This window comes from Phacochoerus africanus, chromosome 4 (assembly GCF_016906955.1).
Source record: "Phacochoerus africanus isolate WHEZ1 chromosome 4, ROS_Pafr_v1, whole genome shotgun sequence".
Lineage (NCBI taxonomy): Eukaryota > Metazoa > Chordata > Mammalia > Artiodactyla > Suidae > Phacochoerus > Phacochoerus africanus.
This window is the reverse complement of record NC_062547.1, coordinates 139,932,827-139,959,885: the sequence shown is the minus strand read 5'-3', so window position 1 is coordinate 139,959,885 and position 27,059 is coordinate 139,932,827. Positions and strand designations below refer to the sequence as shown.

The window sequence follows — 27,059 nt, the reverse complement described above, 5'->3', positions numbered from 1 at the left end:
CCAAAAAAAATAAATAAAAGTTAAGCCAAGACAATAGGAAAGAATAGCTTTTTCCAACAAATGGTGCTAGCAGTTCCTCAAAAGCTTGAGCATACCATATGACCTAGCAGTTTTCCTCCTAGGTGTCATGAACATTGAAAACATATGTTCACACAAAGATTGGTACACAAATGTTCAGACAGCATTAGTCATAATATCCAGAGTATAAAAACAGTCCAGATGTCCAGCCAGCTGATGGATAAACAAAATGAGTTACATCTGTACAGCGAAGTATTATTCAGCTATGCAAGGGGATGAGTACTGGTACGTGCTACAGCATGGTTAAACCTTAAAAACGTTTATGCTAACGGAAAAAAAACCTGTCACCAAAGACTACATATTGCATGATTCCATTTATATGAAATAACTAGCATAGGCCAGCCCATGGAGACAGAACCGAGCTTGTTGTTTGCCATGGGCTGGAGAGAGAGGGCTTGTTAATCACTGAGCCGCGACGGGAGCTCCAACACTGAATCCTTAAGCCACTGATCCAGGCCAGTGATTGAACCTTCATCGTCATGGACACTATACCGTGTTCTTAGCCCGCTGAGCCTCAGCAGAAACTCCATGAAGTGAATCTTCATTGAATACTTTAAATACTTAAAAAGTACCCCATTTGTACATTTATTGTTACAGGGTTCTCCATCCACCAAGCGAAGGGGTCAGATGTTACAGCCCATCATAGAAGGAGAAACTGCACATTTTTTTGAAGAAATCAAGGTACTCATTAAGAGAAATCATTCTCTGATCTCCCTCCTAAAGGAAAAGTTGAAAGTCATGGAATGTTTGCTTCTTTGTGTGGATATCTTTTTAGGAAGAAGAAGAAGATGGTGTTAGCCTGTCGTCTGAGTTAACTGATATCTTGAAAACTGCTGTACAGGCACAGTCTTCATTGGAAAACACAGAATCTGATGTTGAAGAAAATCAAGAAAAACTGGCTCTAGATCTCCGATTATCAAGTACTCGAGCAGCTTCTATGTATGTATGCTGTTTTGTGATTTTAGCCTATTTGCGTAGTAAAATTTATATGCAAAGAAATTTAATATTAAATAATTAACTTGGGGAGAATGAATGCAGTGCTCAAGAAATAAACCCATTTTAAAAAGTGTACTTTACAAATACATGTTCTTTATTGGACACGAGTGTGTTTTAAAAATTTTAAACAACTCTAAAATCTACATTTGCTGTGTAACAAAGTGCCAGAGCCTGCTGAGGATTATCCCATGGTCTGTCAGCTTCTTTACCTGATACGGCCTTTGACTGTAGTTTTTAGTCCTGGCTTCACTTTAAGACCATGTGGGGAGTTGTTTTTGTTTTTGAAGTACTGCTGCAGGAGTTCCCGTTGTGGCACAGCAGAAACAAATCCAACAAGGAACAGTGAGGTGCAGGCTTGATCCCTGGCCTCGCTCAGTGGGTTAAGGATCCAGCATTGCCAAAAGCTGTGGTGTAGGTCACAGATGCAGCTCGGATCCCCTCGTTGCTGTGGCTGTGACGTAGGCCGGCGGCTACAGCTCCGATTCGACCCCTTGCCTGGGAACCTCCATATGCCGTGAGTGTTGCCTTAAAAAGCAAAAATAAATAAATAAATGAATGAATGAATGAAATAAAGTACTGCTGCAGACTCCTTTTGACACTATTCTGGTTTAGTTGATCTGAGGTAGAGCTGAGACACTAGTGTATTCTAAAAGCTCCCCAGCTTACTTTATTTTGCAGACAGGGTTAGAAACACTGTTAAGAACATAATGAATTAGAAATGCCCTTTCAACTGTTTTGTTCCCATTTCAATTTTAGGCCTGAATTACTGGAACAACTATGGAAAGCCAGAGCTGAAAAAAAGAAACTACGTAAAACATTACGGGAATTTGAAGAAGCATTTTATCAACAGAATGGCAGGTGAGTTGAGCAGCACAAAATTGAGTCCTCTTCTTAAACTCACAAGTATGCTCCTTTGTTGATATAAGGAATGTGTAAGAATAGAAATAAATTGTGCATATAAAGATGTTAGCTTTGAAAACAGAAGTAAAAAATATTCCTTTATACTTTGCAGCTCTGCCTTATTAATGGAAAGAAAAAGAGCTGAAGTAAACGACATCTGATAAAATATTTCAGGGCTGTCCTAGAGAGGATTAGTTGAGGGGCAGTGATTTTATGTTCCTAGATTCGGTACCCTCACCCTCTTGGAAGTGTTCATGAAATGAGATCTCCTTCTAGAAATGGTCCCAAACATGAGTAGTATCTTCAACTACTTTGGATTCTTACACTGAGACCATTGCTGCTTAGGCTGCATGTTTTGTCAGGCCAGCCCCCATTGTCAAGGTGTGTATCATTATGGCAATCATGTGGCTTTTGTGTATTTGGGTAATGCACAGTTTACCCAGTGGGGCTTTATTTATTTAATTTATTTTTAGGGCCGCACCCACAGCATATGGAGGTTCCCAGGCTAGGGGTAGAATCAGAGCTGTAGCTGCCAGCCTTCACCATAGCCACAGCCACAGCAACTCGGGATCCGAGCTGCATCTGTGACCTACACCACAGCTCATGGCAACACCTGATCCTTAACTCACTGAATGAGGCCAGGGATCGAACCCGCATCCTCATGGATCCTAGTTGGGTTCGTTAACCACTAAGCCATGAAGGGAACTCTGTGGCTTTTTTAAAATTAAGAAGAATACATTCTAATTCAGATTCTGGCCAGAAATGAGGATTCATTTATCCTAGTCCTCAGAAAAGTTTTTCCATGTAACCAGATGCTCTGACTAAGCCAGTAGCTCTACAGCGGTTCCTCCTCTTTCGGTTCACAGTTTCTGTTACCCTGTGGTTAATTTTGGTCCAAAAATGTTACATGGAAAGTTCTAGAAATAATTCATGAAGTTTAAATTGCATACCATTCTGGGTAGCATGATGAAACCTCATGCTGGCCCACCTAGGAAATGAATCATCCTTTTGTCCACTGTATCCTGCCCCTTCGTCAGTTAGTATCTATCTTGTTTATTATATCAGCTGTCACAGTATTTCAGTCTTATGTTCAAGTAACCCTTATTTTTCGTAATAATGCCCCCAGGGTGCAAGAGTAGTGATGGTAGATATTCTGAAGAGAAGCTGTAGAGTTTTTCTTTTGAGTGAAAAGGGGAAAGTTCTTGACTCAGGCAAGGAAAAAAAAATCATATGCTGAGATTGCTAAGTCTATCCATGAACTTGTGAAGAAGGAAAAAGAAATTTGTACTGATTTTTCTGTCATACTTCAAACTGCAAAAGTTAGAGCCACAGTGCTATTTAATATGGAAAAGCCATTAAATGTGTACAGTAAGATGTTTTGAGAGAGATCACAGTCACATAACTTTTATTACAGTGTATTGTTAAATCTGTTTTATTGTTACTTATTGTTTATCTCTTAATTTATAAATAAAACTTTGGCACGGGTATGTATGTATAGGAAAAAACATAGTATGTATATAGGAGTTGATTTCAGGCATCCACTGGGGGTCTTAGAAGGTATCCCCTACGAATAAGGGGGGATTACATATTTAAGAATCTTCTGTGTAGATTGGCATATATGACTTAAAAAATCACAAATGCAGGAATGCATTTTCTAAGTACCTTCTGATTCTTGTTTTATTGGAAGAAAACTTTGCTTGTAATTAGGATAATTTAATGCTTTACCTAGTTATTAAACTGAATTGCATTGGCTCATCAATATAAGAGAAAAATGACTTTTTTACTACTGATGTTTTACTTCAGTATCTTAATTCATTGAAGCCATAGTTAAGTCATGTGTAAAATAATAGCACCAGGAGTTCCCTGGTGGTGTAGTGGTTAAGACTCAGTACTTTCACCACTGTGGCCCAAGTTTGATCCCTGTTGTGGGAACTGAGGTCCCACATCAAGCTGCTGCATGCAGTGGCCAAAAAAAAAAAATTGCATCAGTTAATCTGTGAATAGAGAAATCTATCAAAAATAGAAGTATTTTAGGAATGTTCCATTGGGATGAGGGGAGTTCATCCAGTAATCCTTTTTTCTTGCAGAGCAGTTTTTTATTTGAGCTTATATTCTGTCTCATATTAGGATGACTTCTGGGACTTTATTTTCCAGATGATCTCTAGATTATTACAGATTTTATTTTCTCTCCTAGGAATGCCCAGAAGGAGGATCGTGTTCCAGTACTTGAGGAGTACAGGGAGTACAAGAAAATTAAAGCCAAGCTGAGGCTTCTTGAAGTTCTTATCAGCAAACAAGATTCTTCAAAATCCATATAAAACATGCTCCTTGAAAACATCATAAAATCAGTTGTATTCCTTGAAGCTGTCATCATGTGTACGTGGCTAGTACTTTCACTCATTTTGTCAGGCACTCAGAGAATCTCATTCTGTCCTTGCTTGTGGTGCCACTAGAGAAGTGATGGGAGGGTGAGTAGGCCCTCTCTAGAGAGGGCCGTGTTCCGTATTAACCGCAGACTGTCCTCTCTACATTTAGCATAATCCACTTTTCTTCATTGTTTTGTACTACAGATACATCGTGTTAGTAAAAGACTAATATTTTATCTTTTCAACTTCAAGAACTTTGGAGATAGAAGCTTTTTTTTTTATTACCAACTTTATTGTTTTGTTTTTCATTACTCAAGAAAAGTGAGAGGAAAATCTTCACATTGAATTCTTCAGTTGCCTTTTTCTTACAGAATGACTGAAAATTTGAAAGAAAAGCCTATAAATGTGCACATATGCAACTATGTTCTATGTGTTCCTAAAAAACCAAAATCAACTGAAATTTCAAGTCCTGCTGTGGAACATGTTTCTGTTTAATTCCCAAAGTGACACTTTCTCACAGGTAGTATGTTAGCAAAATTTTGTAATTCAGTAGTCACACAGCTCCTGGATGAAGATAACAGTGGGTAGACCAAAAAGTGACCTTGCTTATTAGTGTAGTGAAAACACACACCGCACATCATACAGAACTGAATCATATCACATGCTGCCTTTGGGACTTAAGTTGCTGTTTGTTCTCTCAATTACATTTTATCAGCTGGTGATGATATGATTTGCTTGGATTAGATCCTGTGTTTTTTTCCCCTACCCACTTCCAGATAATGTGAGAAAATAGCCATGTCAGTATGTAGGAACTCTGATGGTGCTCTGATTTGTGTGTTCAATCAAATGGGCTTAAATTGGCAAAAGAATCATTATGCCTGTTCTGTTCTTAACAAGGGCTATACCACTGCATTTTTACATGTACCTTCAGGGGGTTGCTTCATTTTTTTCTTTTTTAATTAGCAGAATCCATAAAATATCCTCTAAAGGGACCACCTTTTGCTCAGTCACAGCTGTTGAAAGCAGCTGGCTGCAAGATGTATAGTGGTGTGCCCCTTGTCATATACTCTCAGCATATCTTTTTTTCTTTGGCTTTGCATGGCTTTTCTTCAGGATCTTTCCTGTTGTAGTCTAATTATTTTCGTAGAATGGTGACTTTATTCGTGCTAATAACATAATAGTCATTAATAGCATGTTCCAGTCAGGCTTAATCTAAGTATTAATTTTCTTCCCAGGTGCTTTTTTGTACTGATGAGTGTCTCACTTTGTGCCCATGTTTTGCATGCAGTGACTCATGCATGGTTTTCTTAACTAGCTGATGTCCATAATTTGGTCCATACAGAAGTGGACTTTCAACAGCATTCTTTAATAATGTGAGGGAAGCATGAACCTCAGACTTCTGGCACTATTACATGAACTGGCTTGGTGATAGCTCATGAAGTAGCTTGATAATAAGTAGCATATCTAATAGTTCACATTTCACCTGTGTGTGCAATGCCTTTTTTGGGGGAGAGGGAGTATTCATTGGTAATGAACATATAGTTGGGGAATAAAGCACTAAATCCAGCCCTTTTTGTGTGGTGTCCTTTTGATACAGCTAAGTTTTTCGTAATGTACACCTAAAAAAGTGAAGTTAAAAATACCAAAAGATGTTATGACTTTGATTTAAATTCATTATGCAGTGTACATTTAGTTCATTTCTTTCAGTCTCCAGACAGGAGTATATCTAAACATCTAATTTAATGTGCACTGTATATTGTTTTATATGAATGTTTTATTTTATATACCACATGCAGAAATGTCCATATGCACTATTTAAATGTTTTAAATAATATATTCCTTCTTTATAATGCTAAATCTATATGAGTACCATATTTTTATAAGTCAGTGGCCTGACTGGTTTCATTTTAGAATTAACAGCTGCTTCATGATGTTGGTTATTCTCTATTAATGTTTGGCTGCAAATAGAATAGGTAGAAGTGGCATGGCAGCACCATGTGACAGTATTGTGTGTCATAGTTCAGCAGTAAGTGGTAGAATCAGGCAGTTTGTGATAGTTTTACTTTGGTACAAGTAAAAACTGTATATCTATATACAAATAATATATAGATATATATGACCACCAGTATAACTGCATTGCTGTGTCTGGCACTTCATTGTATAGACTTTTGTAATAAAAGAACTTTAATGTTCTAAGTCATCGTAAATGGTTTTGTTTTTTTTTCCCACTAGATGTTAAAAAAGAAAAACAGAGACCTCAAGTGTTCCCTTGCCTTAATGTTCTCGGGCTTTGTTTGAATTACCCCAACGAGGGATCTTGTGGGGAGACGACAGGGTTACTAAATTATGGGATTGGCTACAGCTCTGGGGAGTGGTAAGACAGGGAAAGGCTGTGTTGTTGATTCTCTTTGAAAATCAATAAAGAAGATGGAGAGAGAGTAGTCAGCATTTCTCGTTGCAGTGAATTACCCTATTAAGAAAACTTCACATGCAGTCTCTCAGAGAAGAGCTTGGCTTGAGGAAGGTGAGTATATTTAATAATTACTTTATTTGAGTTTTACAGTTCAAGCACTGTTGAGCACCAGTGTGGAAGTCTGTGGTCAAATAATGTCACTTGAGCTGAGAACAAATGACTCTTCTGGGGGGCTTATGTAACCTAAAAAATTAGAAGAGTTTCCTTTGAATTTTCACAATGCCAGCCATCCACAACTTCCCAACCATCCAAATAGGGCTTTTGCAGCACCCTCATTTCTACTTTTCAAACTTGATTTCTTACAACCCTGATAACTTCTGCCTTGTTCTTTTATTTTATTTTTAAAGGATATTTTGCTTTTTTTTTTGGTCTTTTTGCTATTTCTTGGGCCGCCCTGTGGCATATGGAGGTTCCCAGGCTAGGGGTCCAATTGGAGCTGTAGCCGCTGGCCTACACCAGAGCCACAGCAACTCGGGATCCGAGCCGTGTCTGTGGCCTACACCACAGCTCATGGCAACGCTGGATCTGTAACCCACTAGGCAAGGCCAGGGATCGAACCCACACCTCATGGTTCCTAGTCAGATTCGCTAACCACTGAGCCACGATGGGAACTCCATATTTCGCTTTTTAAGTAGTTGAGGAAGCAGAGTTCCTGTTGTGGCTCAGCAGCTTAAAAATCCGATTAGTATCCATGGGATGTGGGTTCAGTCCCTCGTAGGGTTAAGGATCTGGCTTTGCCGCAGTTGTGGTGTAGGCTGCCACTCCAATTCAACCCCTAGTCTAGGGACTTCCATATGCTGCAGTTGCACCCCTAAAAAGATAAAGAAATGAAGTATTTGAAGAAGCAGTTTTGGGAAACTTTAGATATATTACTTTAGAAACTGTCTAGATGAATTTCCAGTTCGAAAATACTAGAAAATACTAGTGAAATTTCTAAAGGTGGCTGAGAAATTTGTTTTCACTTTGCTTTTCTCTAGGAGACTTCCAATTGGGAAGAACGGAGGTGAGATTATTTTACTTGGAGTCTTATATAATGGTTTTCTAGGATCCTAAGCATTTGTTAATTTATCTTTGGCCGAAGGAAATTAGAACTTGGTACAGATGAGAACACCCACCGTTCTTATACCTTGTGTAACACTGAGAAAATTGTCTTTACCAACTTACTGAGTTATTAATTAGAGACCTGCCCTAAGAACTAAGCAGTATTATTTTATACTTTCTGTTCACATTCCTAGAATTTAATAATCTAATTATGAAATTCTTTATGTGTACCAGTGTGTGTTTACTGGGGAGGCATGTTTTAATATGCATGGATTGCACATTTTGTCCCATTTCTGGAATTATTCGATGGTTATCATTGACACTGATGGCAGTTCGACAATAGCCGGTTTTGTGCTTTTAAAGTATACCTGAAATGGGACAAGTTTAGGAAATAATTCAGTACAGAAATAAATTGTTAGAAATGTTCTATGAGGAGTTCCCATAGTGGCTCAGTGGGTTAAGAATCCGACTAGTATCCATGAGGATGCGGGTTCAACCCCGGACCTTGCTCAGTGGGTTAAGGATCCGGCATTGCTGTAAGCTGCGGAGTAGGTCACAGATGTGGCTCAGGCTCGGATCTTGCGTTGCTGTGGTGTAGGCCAGCAGCTGTGGCTCCAATTCAGTCCCCTAGCTTGGGAACTTCCATATGCTACGGGTGCAGCCATAAAAAGCGCAAAGAAAGGGAAAAGAAGAAAGAAATGCTCTATTATGATTGTATCAGAGAGTCTCACCTCCACTTGTCTCAATATTGTAGAGCTGAAACCTTTCTCATCACTCGGTTTAATTTTAAACTAACGTAGTGTAATTCTTTCTCCAGCTCCACAGCATATAAGAAGAGGCTAGAGGATAATTGAGAAGGAAGTAGAGAATGAGTCAGTAACATTTTTGTACATAAAGAGACAGTAGGTTATTAATGCCTATTGTAAAATACTTTGAGTGGGAAGACAGTATTTTAAGCTCCCAAAACATGCCTAGTATGGCCACTTATGGATCTAATATTCTAAAGCTGTGTGGAGGACAGTATCTGCTAGGCGTATCAAGTAGAAGTGGCAGGTCCTATTACTTAGAGATGTAAAGACAAAAGCACTTGGTTTTGCTCTCAACTTAACATTTAAACAAATGGAGTCTTGTGCTTTTGGTGTTATTTTAAAATTGGGTGAAAAATTGAAAAAAGTGACATCTTAATAAGATTCTGGGTTCAGGAAAATTACGGAATGTCCCCCATCCCCCATATGATACCCCATAGTGCCCTGGTTAGGAAAAAATGCTTACTCTCGAAATTCTTGTTGAGTGACAGGCTGGTAATCATCTTGAATTTCTGTAGAATAATACTTTTTCTCAAGCCTCTCCTTCCATTTTTTCATCTTCTCTGCACTTTGAATCTCCTATAAAGTTAGAAGAAAAGTATAAGCTGCAACCTTTAAAATCTTTCTGTTTCATAGCACACAATCATCACAGGGTTGAGAATCTTTTTTTTTTTCTTTCTTTTTTTTTCATAGCTCGCTTACAGCATATAGATGTTCCCAGGCTAGGGGTCTAACCAGAGCTGCAGCTGCAGGCTTATACCAAGGCCACAGCAATGCCAGACTCTAGCCACATCTGCAACCTATTCAGCAGTTTATGGCAATGCTGGATCCTTAACCCACTGAGCAATCTCAGGGATTGAATCTTCATCCTCATGGACACTATGTCCAGATCTTAACCCGCTGAGCCATGGCAGGAACTCCAGGGTTGAGAATCTTAAACTGTACTCTCTGGGACTGTGATTTTTGAGCCCCATGGCTTCAGTGGGTTAAGGATCTGGCTTTGCCATGAACTGCAGTCACAGATGCAGCTTTGATCTCAAGTTGCTGCAGCTGTGGTGTAGGCTGGCAGCTGTTGCTTTGATTCGACCCCTAGCCTGGGAGCTTCCATAAGCTGCCCTAAAAAGAAAAATAAAGTTGATCCTAGTCTTATAAAGTGTCCTTCATCTAATATAGAGCTCTTTGTCTAGAATTCTACCTTGAATTAGATAAGCCGTGTCCCTTGATAACTTGTGCCTGCCTGCTGCACCTCTGCTGATTGCTGATCCTCTTTTTTTTTTTTTTTTGGTCTTTTTGCCATTTCTTGGGCTGCTCCTGCGGCATATGGAAGTTCCCAGGCTAGGGGTCTAATCGGAGCTGTTGCTGCCAGCCACAGCCACAGCCACAGCAACGCGCGATCTGAGCCGCGTCTGCGACCTACACCACGGCTCACGGCAACGCCGGATCCTTAACCCACTGAGCAAGGCCAGGGATTGAACCCGCAACCTCATGGTTCCTAGTTGGATTCGTTAACCACTGTACCATGATGGGAACTCCTGCTCATACTTTTATACTTAACTTTTCTGAACCACTTTGTTTTAGGTGTATGTTTTAGGCTATAGCATAGAATTGGGTGTTGCTCTGTGATTCTATCTGAAATTTTTTTTTTAAAGTAAATTAAGCTTATTTGTCTTTACTGAAAGGTCAGATGTATCTGGTCACAGTTATATTGTTTTAAGGTATATTTTAAGTCTTTTACCATGTGGTATATTTTCTGCTTTCTTTCTTGTTTTGATACTGCTTCCTTTAGGAATGTATATGTTTTTGTTTTAGTGGTCTCTCTAGTCATATGTCATTTTATATATCCTGGGTTCTCCCTTTCTTGTTTCGGTTCCTTGAACAAGGAACCAAACATGAACAAAAAATTTAGCTTGTAATTTTTTCTTACTCATATCCTTCCCGTGTACCACCCAAGTAATCCTATTGCCAGTTAAAATACAGAAGATTGTCAAATATGACACATCTTTATTTCAGAGATGTTAAAATGTGAAAAAAATGTGTTTTAAAATTAATAAAACAATATCTCTTATTATTTTGGACTATATACTCTTTTTTTTTGTCTTTTTAGGGCCACACCCGCACCTGGAGGGTCCCAGGCTAGGAGTCCATTCGGAGCTGTAGCCACCGGCCTACACCACAGCCACAGCAACGCAGGATCTGAGCCAAGTCTGCGACCTACAGCACAGCTCACCGCAACGCCACATCCTTAACCCACTGAGCGAGGCCAGGGATCGAACCTGCGTCCTCATGGATGCTAGTCGGGTTCGTTAATCACTGAGCCACGACAGGAACTCCACTGTACTCTTAAATATGCTAGTTTCTTGTTTTTGGTTATTAACTTTAAATGATAATTCCTCAACTTTATAGGAATTATACATGAGATCGTCCGTCTCTCTTCCTTCTTCCTTTTTCTAAAATTTCTCAGTCATCTCTTGTTGGTTGAAGACGATCCTCAGCGAGAATCATCACGAATACAGTCGTATTCCCTGCAGTCTTACATGTTCAAAACTGTTAGAGTCTTTATACTCGAAGCACATCTTTGTTGGATATAAAAATCGTTGGCTTACATTCTCTTTCCTTGCATATATTGTAGGTGTTTTCTTGGTTTACGGTGTTGAATATTGTCATACTAACTTGTTTCTTTTCCTATTAAGTAAATCCAAATTTTACTTGGACAAGTCTCATTGTCATTCTAGGTAATTTTTCCCAGGTATTCAGTATATCTTTCAATTTACATTGTCTTTTGTTTCAGAAATAGTTTATTGAATTTTTTTTGTTTTAACTAATTAATTTATTTTTTGCCCTTTTTAAAATTTTTTTATTTTTTTAGGGCCACACCTGCAGCACATGGACGTTCCCAGGCTAGGGGTTGATTCAGAGCTGTAGCTGCTGGCCTGTGACACAGCCACAGCAACACGTGATTCGAGCTGCATCTTTGATCTTCACTGCAGCTCACAGCAACACCAGATCCTTAACCCGCTGAGCAGGGGCAGAACCTGTGTCCTCATGGATACTAGCTGGGTTCGTTACTACTGAGCCACAATGAGAACTCCCCCCCCCCTTTTTTTTTTTTTAAAGAATCTCAAATTTACAGAAAAGTCACAAGAACAATACAGATATTTTCCCCCTGAAGTATTTGAAGTTGTCTACATGACTGCCTTATTGTCCCTAAATACTTCCATGTGTATCTCCTGCATATAAGGATAGTCTCCTGTATAAGCACAGTATAATCATCAGAGCCAGAAAATTAATATTGATGGATTATTACCATCTAAATCCTAGGTCTTCCATTAAAATTTATCAGTTGTCTTAATGATGCTGTTTGTAGTAAGAGGATCCATTCCCTGATTGTGCATTGTATTACCTATGTTTTAATCTCATTTGTTCGGGTGTAGTTCCTCAGCTTTACCTTGACTTTCATGACCTTAACACTTTTGAAGAATATGGACTCCAATTTTGTATTTGTGTTTTGTAGACTCTCTGTCAGTTTCTTTTTGTGTGGTGTTTTGTCTTGTTAGGCATCTTTGGCAGGAATTTTACAGAAGGGATCCTGTGTTCTCTTAGTGTCCTGTCAGGTAGATATGATTTCAACTTGTAAAGTGCTATCTTCCAGATTTCTCCTTATCCTTTTCTTTTTGTAATTACTTTGCATCTTGGCGAGAGTTAGGGAAATGTCCTTTTCTTCCTCAGACTTTTATTCATGTATACGTTTAGGTCATTATGGGCTCATGGAATCCTCCTTTATTCAATGGGTTTAAATAAGTATTCATGGAGTTCCTGTTGTGGTGCAGCACAAACGAATCTGACTAGCATCCATGAGGATGCAGGTTCGGGCCCTGGCCTCGCTCAGTGGATTAAGGATCTGGTGTTGCCGTGAGCTGTGGTGTAGGTTTCAGACATGGTCCGGATCCTGCGTTGCTGTGGCTGCGGCATAGGCCGGCAGCTGTGGCTCTGATTGGACCCCTAGCCTAGGAACCTCCATATGTCATGGGTGTGGCCCTACAAAAAAAAGCAAAATTAATTAATATTCATGACAGTGGGGGCCCCATTCAAGCTGACTTTTGTGTCCATTTTACACATCTCCTTCATTCTTTGAGCACCTGTACTTTCCACTCCTGGAATTAATTGTATATCCAAGGAGATCTGGTTCCTGTTCGGAGGAGACTAGTATTTGGACACTTGTGTTACTGCTACGAGGATGTCATTGCTGCTAGCCTTCTCAGTGGGCAGAGCTGGAAGATACATCCTCCCTCCCTCCCTCACACATGCACATGTCAACCTACACTTCTAATCCAGTAACACAAGGCTCACTTGAATCTTCAACCGTTCCATTTTTGCACCTCCATTACCTGATAATGAGAAACCTCACTCCAATATATGTACTTGTTTGGAGGATAAAACGTATGTTTAGTCCTTTGTTGAATGTATACGTTACAATTTTGAAATATAAAAAATCATTAAAATGTATCACAGTGATGATTACAAGGAAACTATTACATAATCATCTCAATAGAGTATACTCACTAAATCCTGTGTGCTAAGCCCTCAGTGAGAGTAGAGCTGTAGGAACAGGGTATCTGGCTTAGAGCAGCAGTAAGAGAGAGGGAGCATCTGGAATCCAAACAACTTGTCCTAAGCTAGAAAGGATCTAGATTCTAGGAGAAATTTGGAGATGGCAACTACTGCTATGAAAAAGCAAATCATTCAATTCTTTTATTGGCCACACATGTGGAAGTTCTTGGGCCAGGGATCAAACCTGAGCCACAGCAGTGACAGTGACAAGTCCTTAACCATTAAGCCACCAGGGAACTCCTAAATCATTAAATTCTTAATCAGAACTTTTTTTTTCTTTTTTCAATTGCACCCCTTCAGCTGCAACCTATGCCACAGTCTTGGCAATGCTGGATCCTTAACCTATTGTGCCACAGCAGGGACTCCTTAACCAGACATTTTTTGTAAGCATATTTCTAATAAAACTAAAAATCTTACATTTTCATCAAAGCCTTCTCTTCTGGCTTGTTCAGCCAAATCTTCGCTTTTCTTACTGAGAATATAAAATAAAAATAAAAATCAGAGGCATGTGACAGTAAAAAGGTAAATGACAACCATATCTATATTAAGGATCTGAACTGCATTTTCTTTCTGATAACACTAATTATTCGGAAAATGTCATTAATAGGTTCTCTAGAGCATCATATCTCTAGCTATAAAAAAAGGTTTATATTATGTCCCATTGCCAAAAGTCTGTATTTAGGAAGCATTTTGACAAGGAAGTGATGCAATAAATGGAAGTATGTTCTTAAATATTTTGTGTAAAAATGTTTTCACTTTGATAGTTAAAAACATGCACTTAATGTAGACTAAAATCATTTACTGCCTTTTTAGAGGGACTTTCCTGTCCTGTCCTGCTTTCTGTTAAAGCTTTTTCTGAGCAACATGGCATGCCTTGTATTAATCTTAAGTTAGCTTTGGGTTTCATGATACTGGATGTTTGACAACATATTTAGGATCAGCACATTGAACGATGGTTGTTTCACAGTGAAAACCTTACTCTCATTTAAGTTTCTAATATAGAGTATTAAAATGGTTAGCTAAAAATTGAAGAAAAGTCATCTTACCTTTCCTTACTTTCATCCTTTTGAGTTTTCTTTAGTTTGAGTTTTTCGAGGGCATTGTTGTAACTCTGGGCATAATTTAAAATAGTTTAAAATTTCACAAAAAAAAATTGTTAATTTTGAATGAAGGTAAAGGAATTAGGGAATGTGTGACTTTAGCTACTGCTACCCTAAAGAGATGTGGAGGCAAATGCTATGATGATCCTTCTTTCTCCTTGTCACTACTTAGTTTCTTCTTGATGATGAAAAAGCAAAAAGGCTTCTCTGGTGGGCCCCACACTTGAACTTGAGAAAAAAATCTTTGAAAAACTATTAAGATTTATGGCATTGTATTGGGGAAATAACAAATAAATTTTAAAAAACAGACAAAATTATTACATTAAAGATGTTAACACTTAAATGCTCATTACAACTCCTAGAGGCGGGTGCTGAGAGGACAGGGAGGACTCTCTCTGTAGAGAGTAGGATGTCAGCAAAAGAGTGGAGGGGAATGTTCCTGGGGGTCAGGGAAGGCTAGTGATTAGAGACAGGTTGAGACTGGGAGACCTGAGTAAAGAATTGGACTTAATTCTACAAGCCCAGGGAGCAGAGGAGTGATATGATCAAAACTGGGCTGTCCCAGGAAAGAGGCTAAGACAGTTAAGATATTACTAAACAGAGGCTGGCTGACAAGTACTAAGGGCCTAGGTAGTATCATTACAAGTCAGTGTCCTTGAGTTCCACAGGTGTGAGCAAAAACCGTAGGTGAACTTTATACACAAGCAACAGGCCATATGAGGGATAAAGGAATAAAAAGTTCATGGCTTCCTGAGCCAGGGGAGACTGAGCAAAAGAGTGTTGACGGAAAATGAGGCAGATAAGGAAGGCACGTGGACCTCTGCTTCAAATTGTTTGCAGGACTTTATCAGCATCTGAATTGAAAACTTGGAGGTAAGAGAGTTTTATTATAATACCCAACAGTTCTTCTCATTTAGTAAATAGCTTGATAACACTTTGATATATTTTACTCTGAAATAATTTTGGCCACATTTTTAAAGCCAGAGAGCATTTCTCCTGGTAGTGAAATAATACAAATATGAGTAACACTGGACCAAAACAAAAAAGCCCAAACTCCCTCCCCGCAACCCCCCAAAACCTACAACCACTTGGGGTTTAAAGCGTTATTCAGACTACAGGATTGGTCTCAGAATTTTGATTAGGAGAAAAGTTTGACTTACCTTTTTAATCATTTTACCAAGTTCAAAATCTGGCCTTCTGCCTATTGAGTAGTCAGCTTTTACTTCAGAATAGGTATCATTAATTATTGCCAAGAACATGTTCTGGGGAGAAATATTTAAGTGTTTTAATAAAAATTGAATTAAAATTTTATTTAAATGTTAATGACTGACAAGTGCTGGGACTTGTAAAGTTAGATTTAAATTTTAAAAATAAGTCGTGCTCAATAATAGAGATATGGCTATGTGGACTATATATAATAGAGTAGAGTAGGAAGTGTGTCATGTGTAGATAGGAGCAAGTGTGTTTATGGTAAATGAAAAAAGCAGAATATAAAATAGGGTACATGAACTAGTTACTAATATATATTAATATCACATCAGAAAAAAACTTCGTGTTCATAAGGGTGCTTTTTCTTTGAGCTTCTATAAAGCTGTTAAAATGCCCAATTTTACTAGGGCTCTTAAAACTACTAATGCCCAGATAAACAGAATTGTGGAGAAGGTGGTGTTACCCCCGGCCCGCCTCTCCATATTTCATTGGTCCAGGTCTGTCCCTGTGAGGACTCTTGCCCACCACAAGGGGACAATTGCCATGCTTGGCCAAAAAACAACAACAACAACAAAAAACACAGTTTTCATGAAGGGCAGTAGCAGTGCCTAGAGTAGGAAGGCCAAGTAGATTTGTCCTGAGCACATGTGAGAGACCCATCCTGGGGACGCCTAAAAATTACAAAGGTGTAAGCTTTCAGCAGCAAGGGCCAAAAGCCTGCAACATGGGCAGAATGTGAATGGCCTAATTCATACTGACTCTGTGAAGTATCCCAGCTGGAGAGACCTGAGATGTTCAAGTTAGATGTGTAAAAGATTTAGCACATTATTGGCTCACATTAAACACCCAGATGGACAGCATCCTCCATTGGACAGCTTGAAAACAAACACTGAGACGCTGGGCTAGAGAACCTGAATTACTAGGAATCCATACCATTCTTAATAAATGTAAAATGTTCTGACAGCTAAGCAGTGATACTATAATGTCTTCTAAATTAGTAATCATATTTTTTTTGTTTTGAAAGATGCAAGCAAAAAAGGGAATATATATGGTCATTCTTACCAGCAGGACAAAGAACACGAAAAAGATGAAAGTGATGAAGTAAATGGGTCCCAAGATACGATTGGCTTGTTGAATACCAGCAAAATTAAAATCTCCAAGAATAATTCGAAACTGTGCAAATCTTTTAGGAGGATAAAGAAAAAGAGTAGAAAATATTATATCCCTTCATGCATACATGACAACATGGGAGTTACCAGTGTTGTCTAGCTGCATATGGCATATATTCTCTGGCTATAGCGTTTTAGCATAGAATTCTACAAAACCAAATGTAGGAAATTCCCCTGACTTGAGGTATTCAGTAGCTGAACAGATAGTTCAGGAAATGATGGGTTTCAATTTATTTAACCAGTGTGAACCCAGTGTTCAGCTCTAAGATTTGAACCTTCAGATGCTTGCTTTCCAGCTGGTCTCCTTTTGTTTTGTTTTGTTTTTTAGATTTTCTAAATGCCCTTTATTTTTTTAATTACTCAGTGAATTTTATTACATTTATAGTTGTACAACAATCATCACAACCCAATTTTATAGCATTTCCTTACTAAACCCCCAGCCCATTCCCCACGCCCCAACCTGTCTCATTTGGAAACCATAAGTTTTTCAAAGTCTCTGAGTCAGTATCTGTTCTACAATGAAGTTCATTGTGCCCTTTTTTTAGATTCCACATGAAAGTGATCGCATTTGATGTTGGTGTCTCACCGTCTGGCTGATTTCACTTAGCATCATAATTTCTAGGTCCATCCATATTGCTGCAAATGCTGCTATTTCCTTTTAAAGGGTGAGTAATATTCCATTGTATATGTGTACCACATCTTCTTTATCCACTACCCTCTTGATGGACATATAGGTTGTTTCCATGTCTTGGCTATTGTACATGGTGCTGCAGTGAACATTGGAGTACATGTGTCTTTTCGAGTCATGGTTTTCTCTGGATAGATGCCCAGGAGTGGGATTGCTGGATCAAATGGTAGTTCTATTTTTCATTTTCTGAGGACTCTCCATCCTGTTTTCCACAGTGGTTGCACCAATTTACAATCCCACCAACAGTGTACTAGGGTTCCTTTTTCTCCACACCCTCTCAAGCATTTATTGTTTGTAGACTTTTTGATGATGGCCATTCTGACCAGTGTAAGGTGGTACATCACAGTGGTTTTGATTTACATTTCTCTAATAATTAGTGATGTTGAACATCTTTTCATGTGTTTTGGGGCCATCTGTATGTCTTCTTTGGAGGATCGTCTGTTGAGATCTTCTGCCCATGTTTTCATGGGTTTGTTTGTTTTTTTGGTATTGAGTGGTAGGAGGTGTTTATAAATGTTGGAGATGAATCCCTTGACAGTCGCTTCATTTGCAAATATGTTCTGCCATTCTGTGTGTTGCCTTTTCGTTTTGTTTAGGGTTTCCTCTGTTGTGCAGAAACTTTTAAGCTTAATTAAGTCCCATTTGTTTATTTTTGTTTTTACTGTCGTTACTCTAAGAGGTGGATCTGAGAAGACGTTGCTGTCATTTATGTCAGAGAGTGTTTGGCCTGTGTTTTGCTCTAAGAGTTTTATAGTGTCCGGTCTTACATCTAGGTCTTGAATCCATTTTGAGTTTATTTTTGTGTATGGTGTTAGGGAGTGTTCTGATTTCATTCTTTTCCGTGTGGCTGTCTGGTTTTCCTAGCACCACTTATTGAACAGGCTGTCTTTTCTCCATTGTCTATTCTTGCCTCCTTTGTCAGAGATTAGTTGACTGTAGGTGCCTGGGTTGAATTCTGGGCTTTCTATCCTGTTCCACTGATCTCTGTTTCTGTCTTTGTGCCAGTACCATGTGGTTTTGATGATTTTTTAATGTTACTTACTTTTTATTGAAAGTATCTTTCATTCATGATGGTTGCTTTCTGGGTTATGTTACACATTTTAATGTTAAAGATTAAATTATTTTTTACATGAAGGTAAGTAGTGTGAATAGTTTACTCAACATGGGATCACTGATTATAAAAAGATGACATACCACATGGGTTACATGCCTTATTTAATCGAAAAAGCTAAAAAACTATCTCCCCCCAAACTACAAACAGTAGTAACTGAATTTCTAGCCACCATATTCAAAGCAGAGAGGACAATATTTCACAATTAATTTGCTGCTGCATTTGTCAACTGTTTTTCTAATATTAACAATTATAAACAGAGAAGTGCAACTAGTATTTGGAACAATCCTTATAGTGTTTCAGCATCAGGCACAAAATTTCACTTTTCCTCATACCACTGGTTCTCTTGGTTACCTGGGCTGCTTCTTCTTCAGTAAAATCATTTTTGATATTGAAGGTCTTGCGTATTTCCTCAGGCGTTTTCCCCTTGATCATGTTAGCAACAGTCTTGCATGTAACATCAAGCAAACCTTTGATGTCTAAGTAGTTTGCTGCTAGGACTAGCTCGAAAAGTGTTCCTTAGTCAACTTTCAGGAATTCTTAATCCCAAACAGGGATGTCCTCTGATCACTTTTCCTTGTTCTCATCATCCTCAGGAGGAGGATCCTTATGGTGGGTGCACCACTGAATGAGATTTTTAATACTGCTGCATTAACATTTGGTAAAGGGACTGAGTCATCATCTCCTTCATCATTTGTTCCCAAATCTTCCAGTATGGCCTTGATATTCACAGCCTGGCAATTTCAACATCAACTTCAAATATCTCCCCATCAGAACTCTGCAACTTAATTGAAGGCATGGTGTTAGGGCTCAAGGGGATGGCAGGCCAGAGGCTGAGAAGGGCGGTGTCCTCAAGCTTAAAAAGAGAAAGGTGAAGAACAAAGCGACTTCCTTGTTGGAAGTTTTTGAATCACAGTTTCAGTGTCATTACTTGTGATTTGTCCATTCATCTTTTCTCTTTCGTCTTGATTTAGTCTTGGAAGATTGTACTTTTTAAGAATTTGTCCATTTCTTCTAAGTTTTCTGTTTTATTGGCATATAGTTGCATAGTCTCTTTTGATCCTTTGTATTTCTGTTATGTCTATTGTAACTTCTCCTTTTTCTTTTCTAATTTTATTGATTTGAGTCCTTTCTCTTTTTTCTTGATTAATCTGGCTAAGGGTTTATCAATTTTGTTAATCTTTTCAAAGACCCAGCTTTTGGTTTCATTGATCTTTTCTATGGTTTTCTTTGTTTCTATTTCATTTATTTCTGCTCTGATCTTTATGATTTCTTTCCTTCTAACTTTAGGTCTTGTCTCTTCTCTCTCTAGCTGCTTTAGATGTAATTAAGTTATTTATTTGAGCCTTTTCTTGTTTCCTGAGATAAGCTTGTATAGCCATAAACTTCCCTCTTAGAACTGCATTTGCTGCAGTTTTTGGAGTCTTGTCTTTTTGTTGTCCTTTGCTTCTAGATATCTTTTAATTTCCTCTTTGATTTCTTCAGTGATCCATTAGTTGGTTAGTAGCATGTTGTTTAGTCTCCACGTGTTTGTGTTTTTTGCAGGTTTTTTTCTTATTGTTTATTTCCAGTCATATAGCCTTGTTGTCAGAAAAGATGCTTGATATGACTTCAATTTTCTTAAAGTTACCAAGGCTTGGTTTGTGACCCAGAATATGATCAATCCTAGAGAATGTTCTGTGTGCACTTGAGAAGATTGTGTATTCTGCTGCTTTTGGATGGAATGTCCTATAAATATCTATTATGTCCATCTAGTCTAATGCTTCATTTAGGGCCTGTGTTTCCTTGTTGATTTTTCTGTCTGAATGATCTGACCATTGCTGTAAGTGGGGTGTTAAATTCCCCCGCTATTACTGTGTTACTGTCACCTTCTCCTTTTAAGGCTGTTAGCAGTTGCCTTATATATTGAGGTGATGCTATGTTTGGTCATATATTTACAATTGTTGTATCTTCTTCTTGGATTGCTCCTTTAATCATTAGGTAATGTCCTTCTTTGTCTCTTATAATATTCTTTATTTTAGGGTCTCTTTTGTCTGATATGAGTATTGCTACTCCAGCTTTCTTTTGATTCCTATTTGCATGGAGTGTTTTCTTCCATCCTCTCACTTTCAATTTGTATGTGTCCCTAGAAGTGAAGTGGGTCTCTTGAAGACAGCATTTATATGGGTCTTGATTTTGTATTTATTCAGCCAGTCTCTGTCTTTTGGTTGGGGCATTTACTCCATTAACACTTAAGTTAATTATTGACAATGCATGTTCATATTGCCATTTTGCTGTTTTGGATTTCTTTTTGTTGCTCTTTTTTCTTCCCCTCTTCTCTTATTCTCTCCTCTTGTGGTTTGATGACTATCTTTAGTATTGTATTTGAGTTGATTTTTCTTATTTGTATATGTATCAATTGTATATTTTTGGTTTGCAGTTGCCCTAAAGTTTTGATATAGAATCTATATATACAAGATTATTTTAAGTTGTTGGTCTCTTAACTGCAAGTGCATCTCCATTGTCCTGCATTTGTATCCTCCTCATGATTTCTGATTTTGGTAGCATATTTGTGTGTGGATATTTTCCTACCTTTACTGTATATATACCTTTACTGGTGAACCTTGTCATTTGTGGTATTTTTGTTTCTAGCTGTGGCATTTTCTTTTCTGCCTAGAGAAGTTCCTTTAGTATTTGTTGTAAAGCTGGTTCATTGGTATTGTATTCTCTTAGCTTTTACTTGTCTGTAAAGCTTTTGATTTCTCCTTCAAATCTGAATGAGAGCCTTGCTGGGTAAAGTAATTGTGGTTGGAGCTTTTTTCCTTTCATCACGTTAAGTATATCATGCCACTCCCTTCTGGCCTGCAGAGTTTCTACTGAAAAATCTGCTGATAACCTTATTGGTGTTATTTGTTTCTTTTCCCTAGCTGCTTTCAATATTTTCTCTTTGTTTTTAATTTTGGTCAGTTTGATTAATATGTATCTCAGAGTGTTCCTCCTTGAGTTTTATATGGTGCTTGTTGTGCTTCCTGGATTTGAGTCGTTGGTTCCTTTCCCATGTTAGGGAAGTTTTTGGCTATTATCTCTTTGAATATTTTTTCTGTCCCTTTCTCTCTCTTTTCTCTTTCTGGCACCCCTATAAAAAGGATGTTGGTATGTTTAACATTGTCCCAGAGTTCTCTGAGTCTGTCTTCATTTCTTTTCATTGTTTTTTCTCTTTTCTGTTCTGCATCAGTGGTTTCCACTAGTCTGTCCTCCACCTTGTTTATTCGTTCTTCTGCCTCCTATATTCTGCTGTTGGTTGCTTCCAATGAATTTTCTATTTCAGTTATTGTATTTTGTATCTCTGCTTGTTTAAATTTTATATCTTTTATTTCTTTGCTCACTGTTTGCTGTAAATTATCTTTAAAAAAATTTTTTTGGTCTTTTTTGTCTTTTTAGGGCTGCACCCACAGCATATGGAGGTTCCCAGGCTAGGGGTCTAATCAGAGCTACAGCAATGCCAGATCTGAGCTACATCTGTGACCTACACCACAGCTCATGGCAATGCCAGATCCTTACCCTACTGAGTAAGGCCAGGGATCGAACCCCAACCTCATGGTTCCTAGTCAGATTTGTTTCTGCTGCACCACGACAGGCACTCCTGTTTGCCGTAAATTATCAATCTTTGCCTCCAGTTTACTTCCAGTGTCTTGTATCATCTTCAGCATCATCAATCTAGTTTTTTTCCTGGAGGCTGATGATCTCCAGATCACGTAGCTGTTTTTCTGGAGTTTTTTCTTGTCTGAGTTATAATTATCTCCGTTTTCATTTTCATAGGTTTTTGGTGTGGTCTCCTTTTTGCAGGAAATAGAGCTGTAGCCTTACTTCTGATGTCTGTCACCCTTGTGGCTGAATTTGGTAAGGGGGCTAGCTGTAGGCTTCTTTATGGGAGGGACTGGTGCCTCCCCACTGGTGGGTGGGGCTTTCTTTCTGGGTGATATTAGAGGCAGCTGTTTGCCTGGGGCAGGGTGTCTGTAGGCAGCCTGTTTACTGATGGGTGGGCTGATTCCCACCTGAATTATTGTTTTGCCTGGGGCTTCTCAGCGCTGATGGGTGGGACCAGATTTCCCCAAAATGGCCACCTCTAGAGGAACACACATTGATGAATATTCCCAAGAGCTTTGCCTTCAGTGTCCTTCCCCCACAATGAGCTACAGTCACCCTGTTTTCCCAGGAGATCCTTTATGAACTCAGTCAGTTCCAACCCAGATTCCTGTGGAGTCTTTGCTTTGCTCTGGGACCCAGTGCACATGAAAGCCTGTGGGTGCCTTTCAAGAATGGGGTCTCCATTTCCCCCAGTTCCTGGAGCTCCTGTGCCCAAGCCCCACTGGCCATCAATGCCAAATGCTCTGAGGGCTCTTTCTCCCAATGCCAGATCTCCAGGTGTGGGGACTTGACATGGGGCTCAGAACTCTCACTCCTGTAGTTGAGTTTCTGTGATATAGTTACTTCCCAGTCTGTGGGCTGCCCACCTGGTGGGTATGGGGTTGCTTATGTCATGTAATCACCCCTCCCTTGATGTGGCCTCCTCTTTGTCTTCTGGAGTAGGATATTTTTTGGAAAGTTTTTGGTCCATTTGGTTGAAGGTTGCTCAGCATTTGGTTGTAATTTTGTTGTTTTCATGAGAGAAGGTGAGCTCCAGTCCTTCTATTCAGCCATCTTAATCCCATCTCCTTTCCACCTCGTCTTGATAGTGGCCTCCTCATTCTTGTTAAAATACTTTGACCTTTTCCGATAAATTATTTTCAACTTGTGCATAGACCTAATTTCTAATGTTAATCATACACTTAATTTGGCACCTCTTCTACTAAAATAAGGATGCCAACATTTTGTCACTAAGTATCAAACTAATGCTGCTAAAATGGTCCTTAAACATGATCGTGAGGATTATTTAATTTTCTTCAGTAGTATAAAACTTTGCTTTGATGTGAAATAATATTGAAAATATTGTAAATCTTCATTTTATTAATTTTAAGGATAGGAAATTAAGAAGGTAAGGCTTTGAATAAGTGTAGTAGTAGCAGAGGTAGCATTAGGATTCTTTACTTGAAGTCTTATTTTCTCATTATTAATTTGCAGTGTCATTGCCAGACATACCAGGGTTTTATATACATATACATATGTGTGTGTGTAAGTTATTTTAAGGGGAAACTTGGTAAGAAACTTTTTTTAGTATATAGACAGTTTGCATGATTGGTCAGTCGGTCACAGGAGAGAATGTTTCTTGTTCAGTGTTGCTTTTGCCAGTGACATGAAGGGAGCACAGGGCTGTTTACAATGAAGGAAGAAAATGTATTCAAAGAAATCACTATTTGGAGTCCTAATACTCAGAGCTGTCTGGAATTTCATCTCCAGTACTTGAAACCTGACTAAATCATACTTAAAATATTTATCCAGTTTCTAATACTGGTTTATAATGCTCTTCTGCATAAGCTAGAAAGAGAAATGCTAAAATGGAAAGAGACCAAATTTTTTCAACAAATCAAAAATTTTTCCTCTTTGGCATAGGAGAATAAGAAGTTCTGTTTTAATATTTTTAAATATGTCACTTTTTATACTTTCCTGTTCTCTGAAGCTATTTTCTCACTTGTGTTTTATTTCCCTAAATATAGTAAGTATTGATTATTTCCATATTTGAAGTATTTGAGACTGTTTCTGTTGTATTTGCTGGTTCTTGCTGGTATATAAGGAGGAAAAACTCATATTTCTTCATATTTCTTCTGGATCAGCAAAAATGCCTTCATGATGGGGGATTTGGGGAAGATGGTGGAGTAAGAAGCACTAGAAATCTGTCTCACCACCTAGACAACAGTCACATTGGCCCACAATCTGTTTATGAATCTATTTTGGAACTCTGAAGTCTATTAAAGGCTTGCTACATCCAGAAAAGGATTGGACAATTTGGGTCAATTTGAACTTTTAGTTTGGCAGCAGCTCCTCATCTCCCATCCCCTAACCCATGGCAGGCAGCCCTGCATATATTCCTGGAGCAGCTTGTACATAGTTTGTATGGGACAGGCTGGGCAAGAAGGACCAAATATCAGGGGTCTATGTTCTGATTGCTGATTGCTGCTTCTGATCACAGATGCAGGCATCTCCTTGCATTTGTTGCAAACCCCTTTCCCTCTGGCTGAAGCAATGTCTTTAGTATTTAGAGGCCCAATGCCCTTCTCCCCCCTTCATTTTTGGGGCCGTATGTTAGGACATTCAAAAACAACAAATATATGGAAGAAATTGGAAAGTCACCATCCATGCATGCCCAGAGAAAGGCATGTGCTCAGAAAAGACCTGAGAAAAACCTTAAGTTTATACTGCAGGCTGATCCTTAGCATGGAGACAGTTAACAAAAATAAAAACGACAGCAAATCCAGGGGAAGAAAAAGAATCTAATTTATAAAAGACTTTAATTATCACATTGTTACACTCAAATGTCCAGTTTTCAACAAAAAAGACAAAACATACAAAAAAAACAAGGAAGTATGGCCTATTCATAGTAAAGAAGTAAACCAACAAACTACCCTTGAGAAAGGGCAACTGGCACACCTACTAGACAGGACTTTAAAACAGCCATCTTAAAGATGCTCAAAGAACTAAAGGAAGATATGAAGAATGTCAAGAAAACTATGAACAAAAAGTAAATATCAATAAAAAGATAGAAAACCTACAAAGAAACCAAAAAGCAATTGCAGAGCTGAAAAGTACATTAACTAAAATGAAAATTTGTGAGAGAAATTCAAAGGTAGATTTGAACAGGCAGAAGAAAAAAATTTGAACCTGGGGAATTCCCTTTGTGACTCTGTGGTTAATGAACCTGACTAGGATCCATGAGGATGCAGGGTTGACCCCTGGGTTAAGGATCCAGCACTGCCGTGAGCTGTGGTGTAGGTCACAGACATGGCTCGGATCTGGTGTTGCCGTGGCTGTGGTGTAGGCTGGTGGCTAAAGCTACAATTAGACACCTAGCCTGGAACTTCCATATGCCACAGGTGCAGCCCTAAAAAGACCACACACACACACACACACACACAACCTGAAGATATGACAAGCGAAATTATTGAATCTGAGGAGAGAAAAAAGAAAGTTCGAAGAAAAGTGAACAGAGCCTAAGGGACCTGTGGGCACCAGCATGTGGACCAACATACACATAAGCACGTGAAAAGATGCTCAGTATTGCTAATGCAAATCAAAACCACAATGAGATATCACCTCATACCCATTAGGGTGGCTACTATCCCAAAAAAGGCCCTCCAACAAATTTTGACAAGGATGTGGAGAAACTAAAACTCTAATGCACTGTTAGTGGGAATGTAAAATGGAATAGCTACCATGGAAAACGGTAAGGCAGCTCCTTAGAAATTCAAATTAGAATTACCATATGATCCAGCATTTCTACTTCTGGGTTGATACCCAAAAGAATTTAAAGCAGGGTCTCATATCTGTACACCCACGTTCTCATCGCATTATTCATAATAGCAAAATATGGAAGCAACCCAACTGTCATTGACAGAATAATGGATAAACAAAATGAGGTATATACATACAATGGAATATTATTCAGTCTCAAAAAAGAAGGAAATTCTGACATATTCTACAACACTGGTGAATCTTGAAGACCTAAGTGGAATACATTAGTCATAAAAGGACAAATACTGTACGATTCTACTAGGTACCTAGAGTAATCAAAATCATAGAAACAAAAGGAGAATGGTGGTTGCCAGGGGCTGGAGTAAGGAGGGAAATGGAGAGTTCTTGTTTAATGAGTATAGAGTTTCAGTTTTACAAGATAAAAAGCTTTCTGGAGATGAATGATGGTGAAGATTGAACATATGAATCTACTTCACTCTACACTTCAAAACAAGATGGCAAAATTTGTGTTACGTGTACTTAAATTTTAAAAGTCTTTTTTAACTTTACAAAAAGCTTTCAGGGCAAAAGTAGCTTTAGATGCTGGGTTTACTTTTCTGGGTTCTTGCTTCCTGATTTTGCCCACTCAATTTTTGTTAGCTCTTTAATGTTTCCTGTATTTCATCCAGCTTTTTGCTTTTATTTAGAGCCACATGTGCAGCATATGGAAGTTCCTGGGCTAGGGGTTGAATCAGAGCTACAGCTTGCGGCCTATGCCACAGCCATGGCAGTGTGGGATCGGAGCTGCAGGTCTGCAACCTACACCACAGCTCATGGCAACACAGGATCCCTGACTCACTGAGAGAGGCCATGAACCTGCATCCTCATGGATACTAGTTGGATTGACTTCTGCTACACCACAACAGGAACTCCCTATTTCATCCAGCTTTTTGAACAGTTGCGAATAGGTTGATCTGAATAACCTAGTATGGTATTATCAAAAGCAGAAATCTCCTTATCAATCCATTCCAGTTTTTTGTTTACTTTGTGCCTTATACTTTATTTCCTCTCATTATCCAAGGTAAGACATATTTCCAAGGTTCTGTAAATGACTACATTTATATTTAATGTCCAATACTACTTAGTTTT

The 27,059-nt window shown here is 38.6% G+C and overlaps 2 protein-coding genes and 1 pseudogene across 10 annotated transcripts in view; 1 reads left to right on the top strand and 2 right to left on the bottom strand.

The window, feature by feature from the left end:
• Positions 1–5,906, top strand: part of FAM13B (family with sequence similarity 13 member B) — a 94,120-nt gene extending 88,214 nt beyond the window's left edge. For all 9 annotated transcript variants that reach the window (XM_047778707.1, XM_047778706.1, XM_047778704.1 and 6 more), the window contains 4 exons: positions 676–759; positions 854–1,017; positions 1,831–1,932; positions 4,169–5,906. In XM_047778707.1, coding sequence (XP_047634663.1) covers positions 676–759; positions 854–1,017; positions 1,831–1,932; positions 4,169–4,292 — 474 coding nt within the window. In that variant the 3' untranslated portion in view covers positions 4,293–5,906. The remainder of the gene's footprint in view (positions 1–675; positions 760–853; positions 1,018–1,830; positions 1,933–4,168) is intronic.
• Positions 5,907–8,596: 2,690 nt separating this feature from the next.
• Positions 8,597–27,059, bottom strand: part of PKD2L2 (polycystin 2 like 2, transient receptor potential cation channel) — a 31,206-nt gene continuing 12,743 nt past the window's right edge. Inside the window, exons 7-12 of the mRNA XM_047778710.1 lie at positions 16,640–16,760; positions 15,529–15,630; positions 14,315–14,379; positions 13,686–13,740; positions 9,127–9,239; positions 8,597–8,693 (exon numbers count right to left, since the gene is read on the bottom strand). Coding sequence (XP_047634666.1) covers positions 8,597–8,693; positions 9,127–9,239; positions 13,686–13,740; positions 14,315–14,379; positions 15,529–15,630; positions 16,640–16,760 — 553 coding nt within the window. The remainder of the gene's footprint in view (positions 8,694–9,126; positions 9,240–13,685; positions 13,741–14,314; positions 14,380–15,528; positions 15,631–16,639; positions 16,761–27,059) is intronic.
• Positions 18,865–19,353, bottom strand: LOC125126381 (S-phase kinase-associated protein 1-like; annotated as a pseudogene).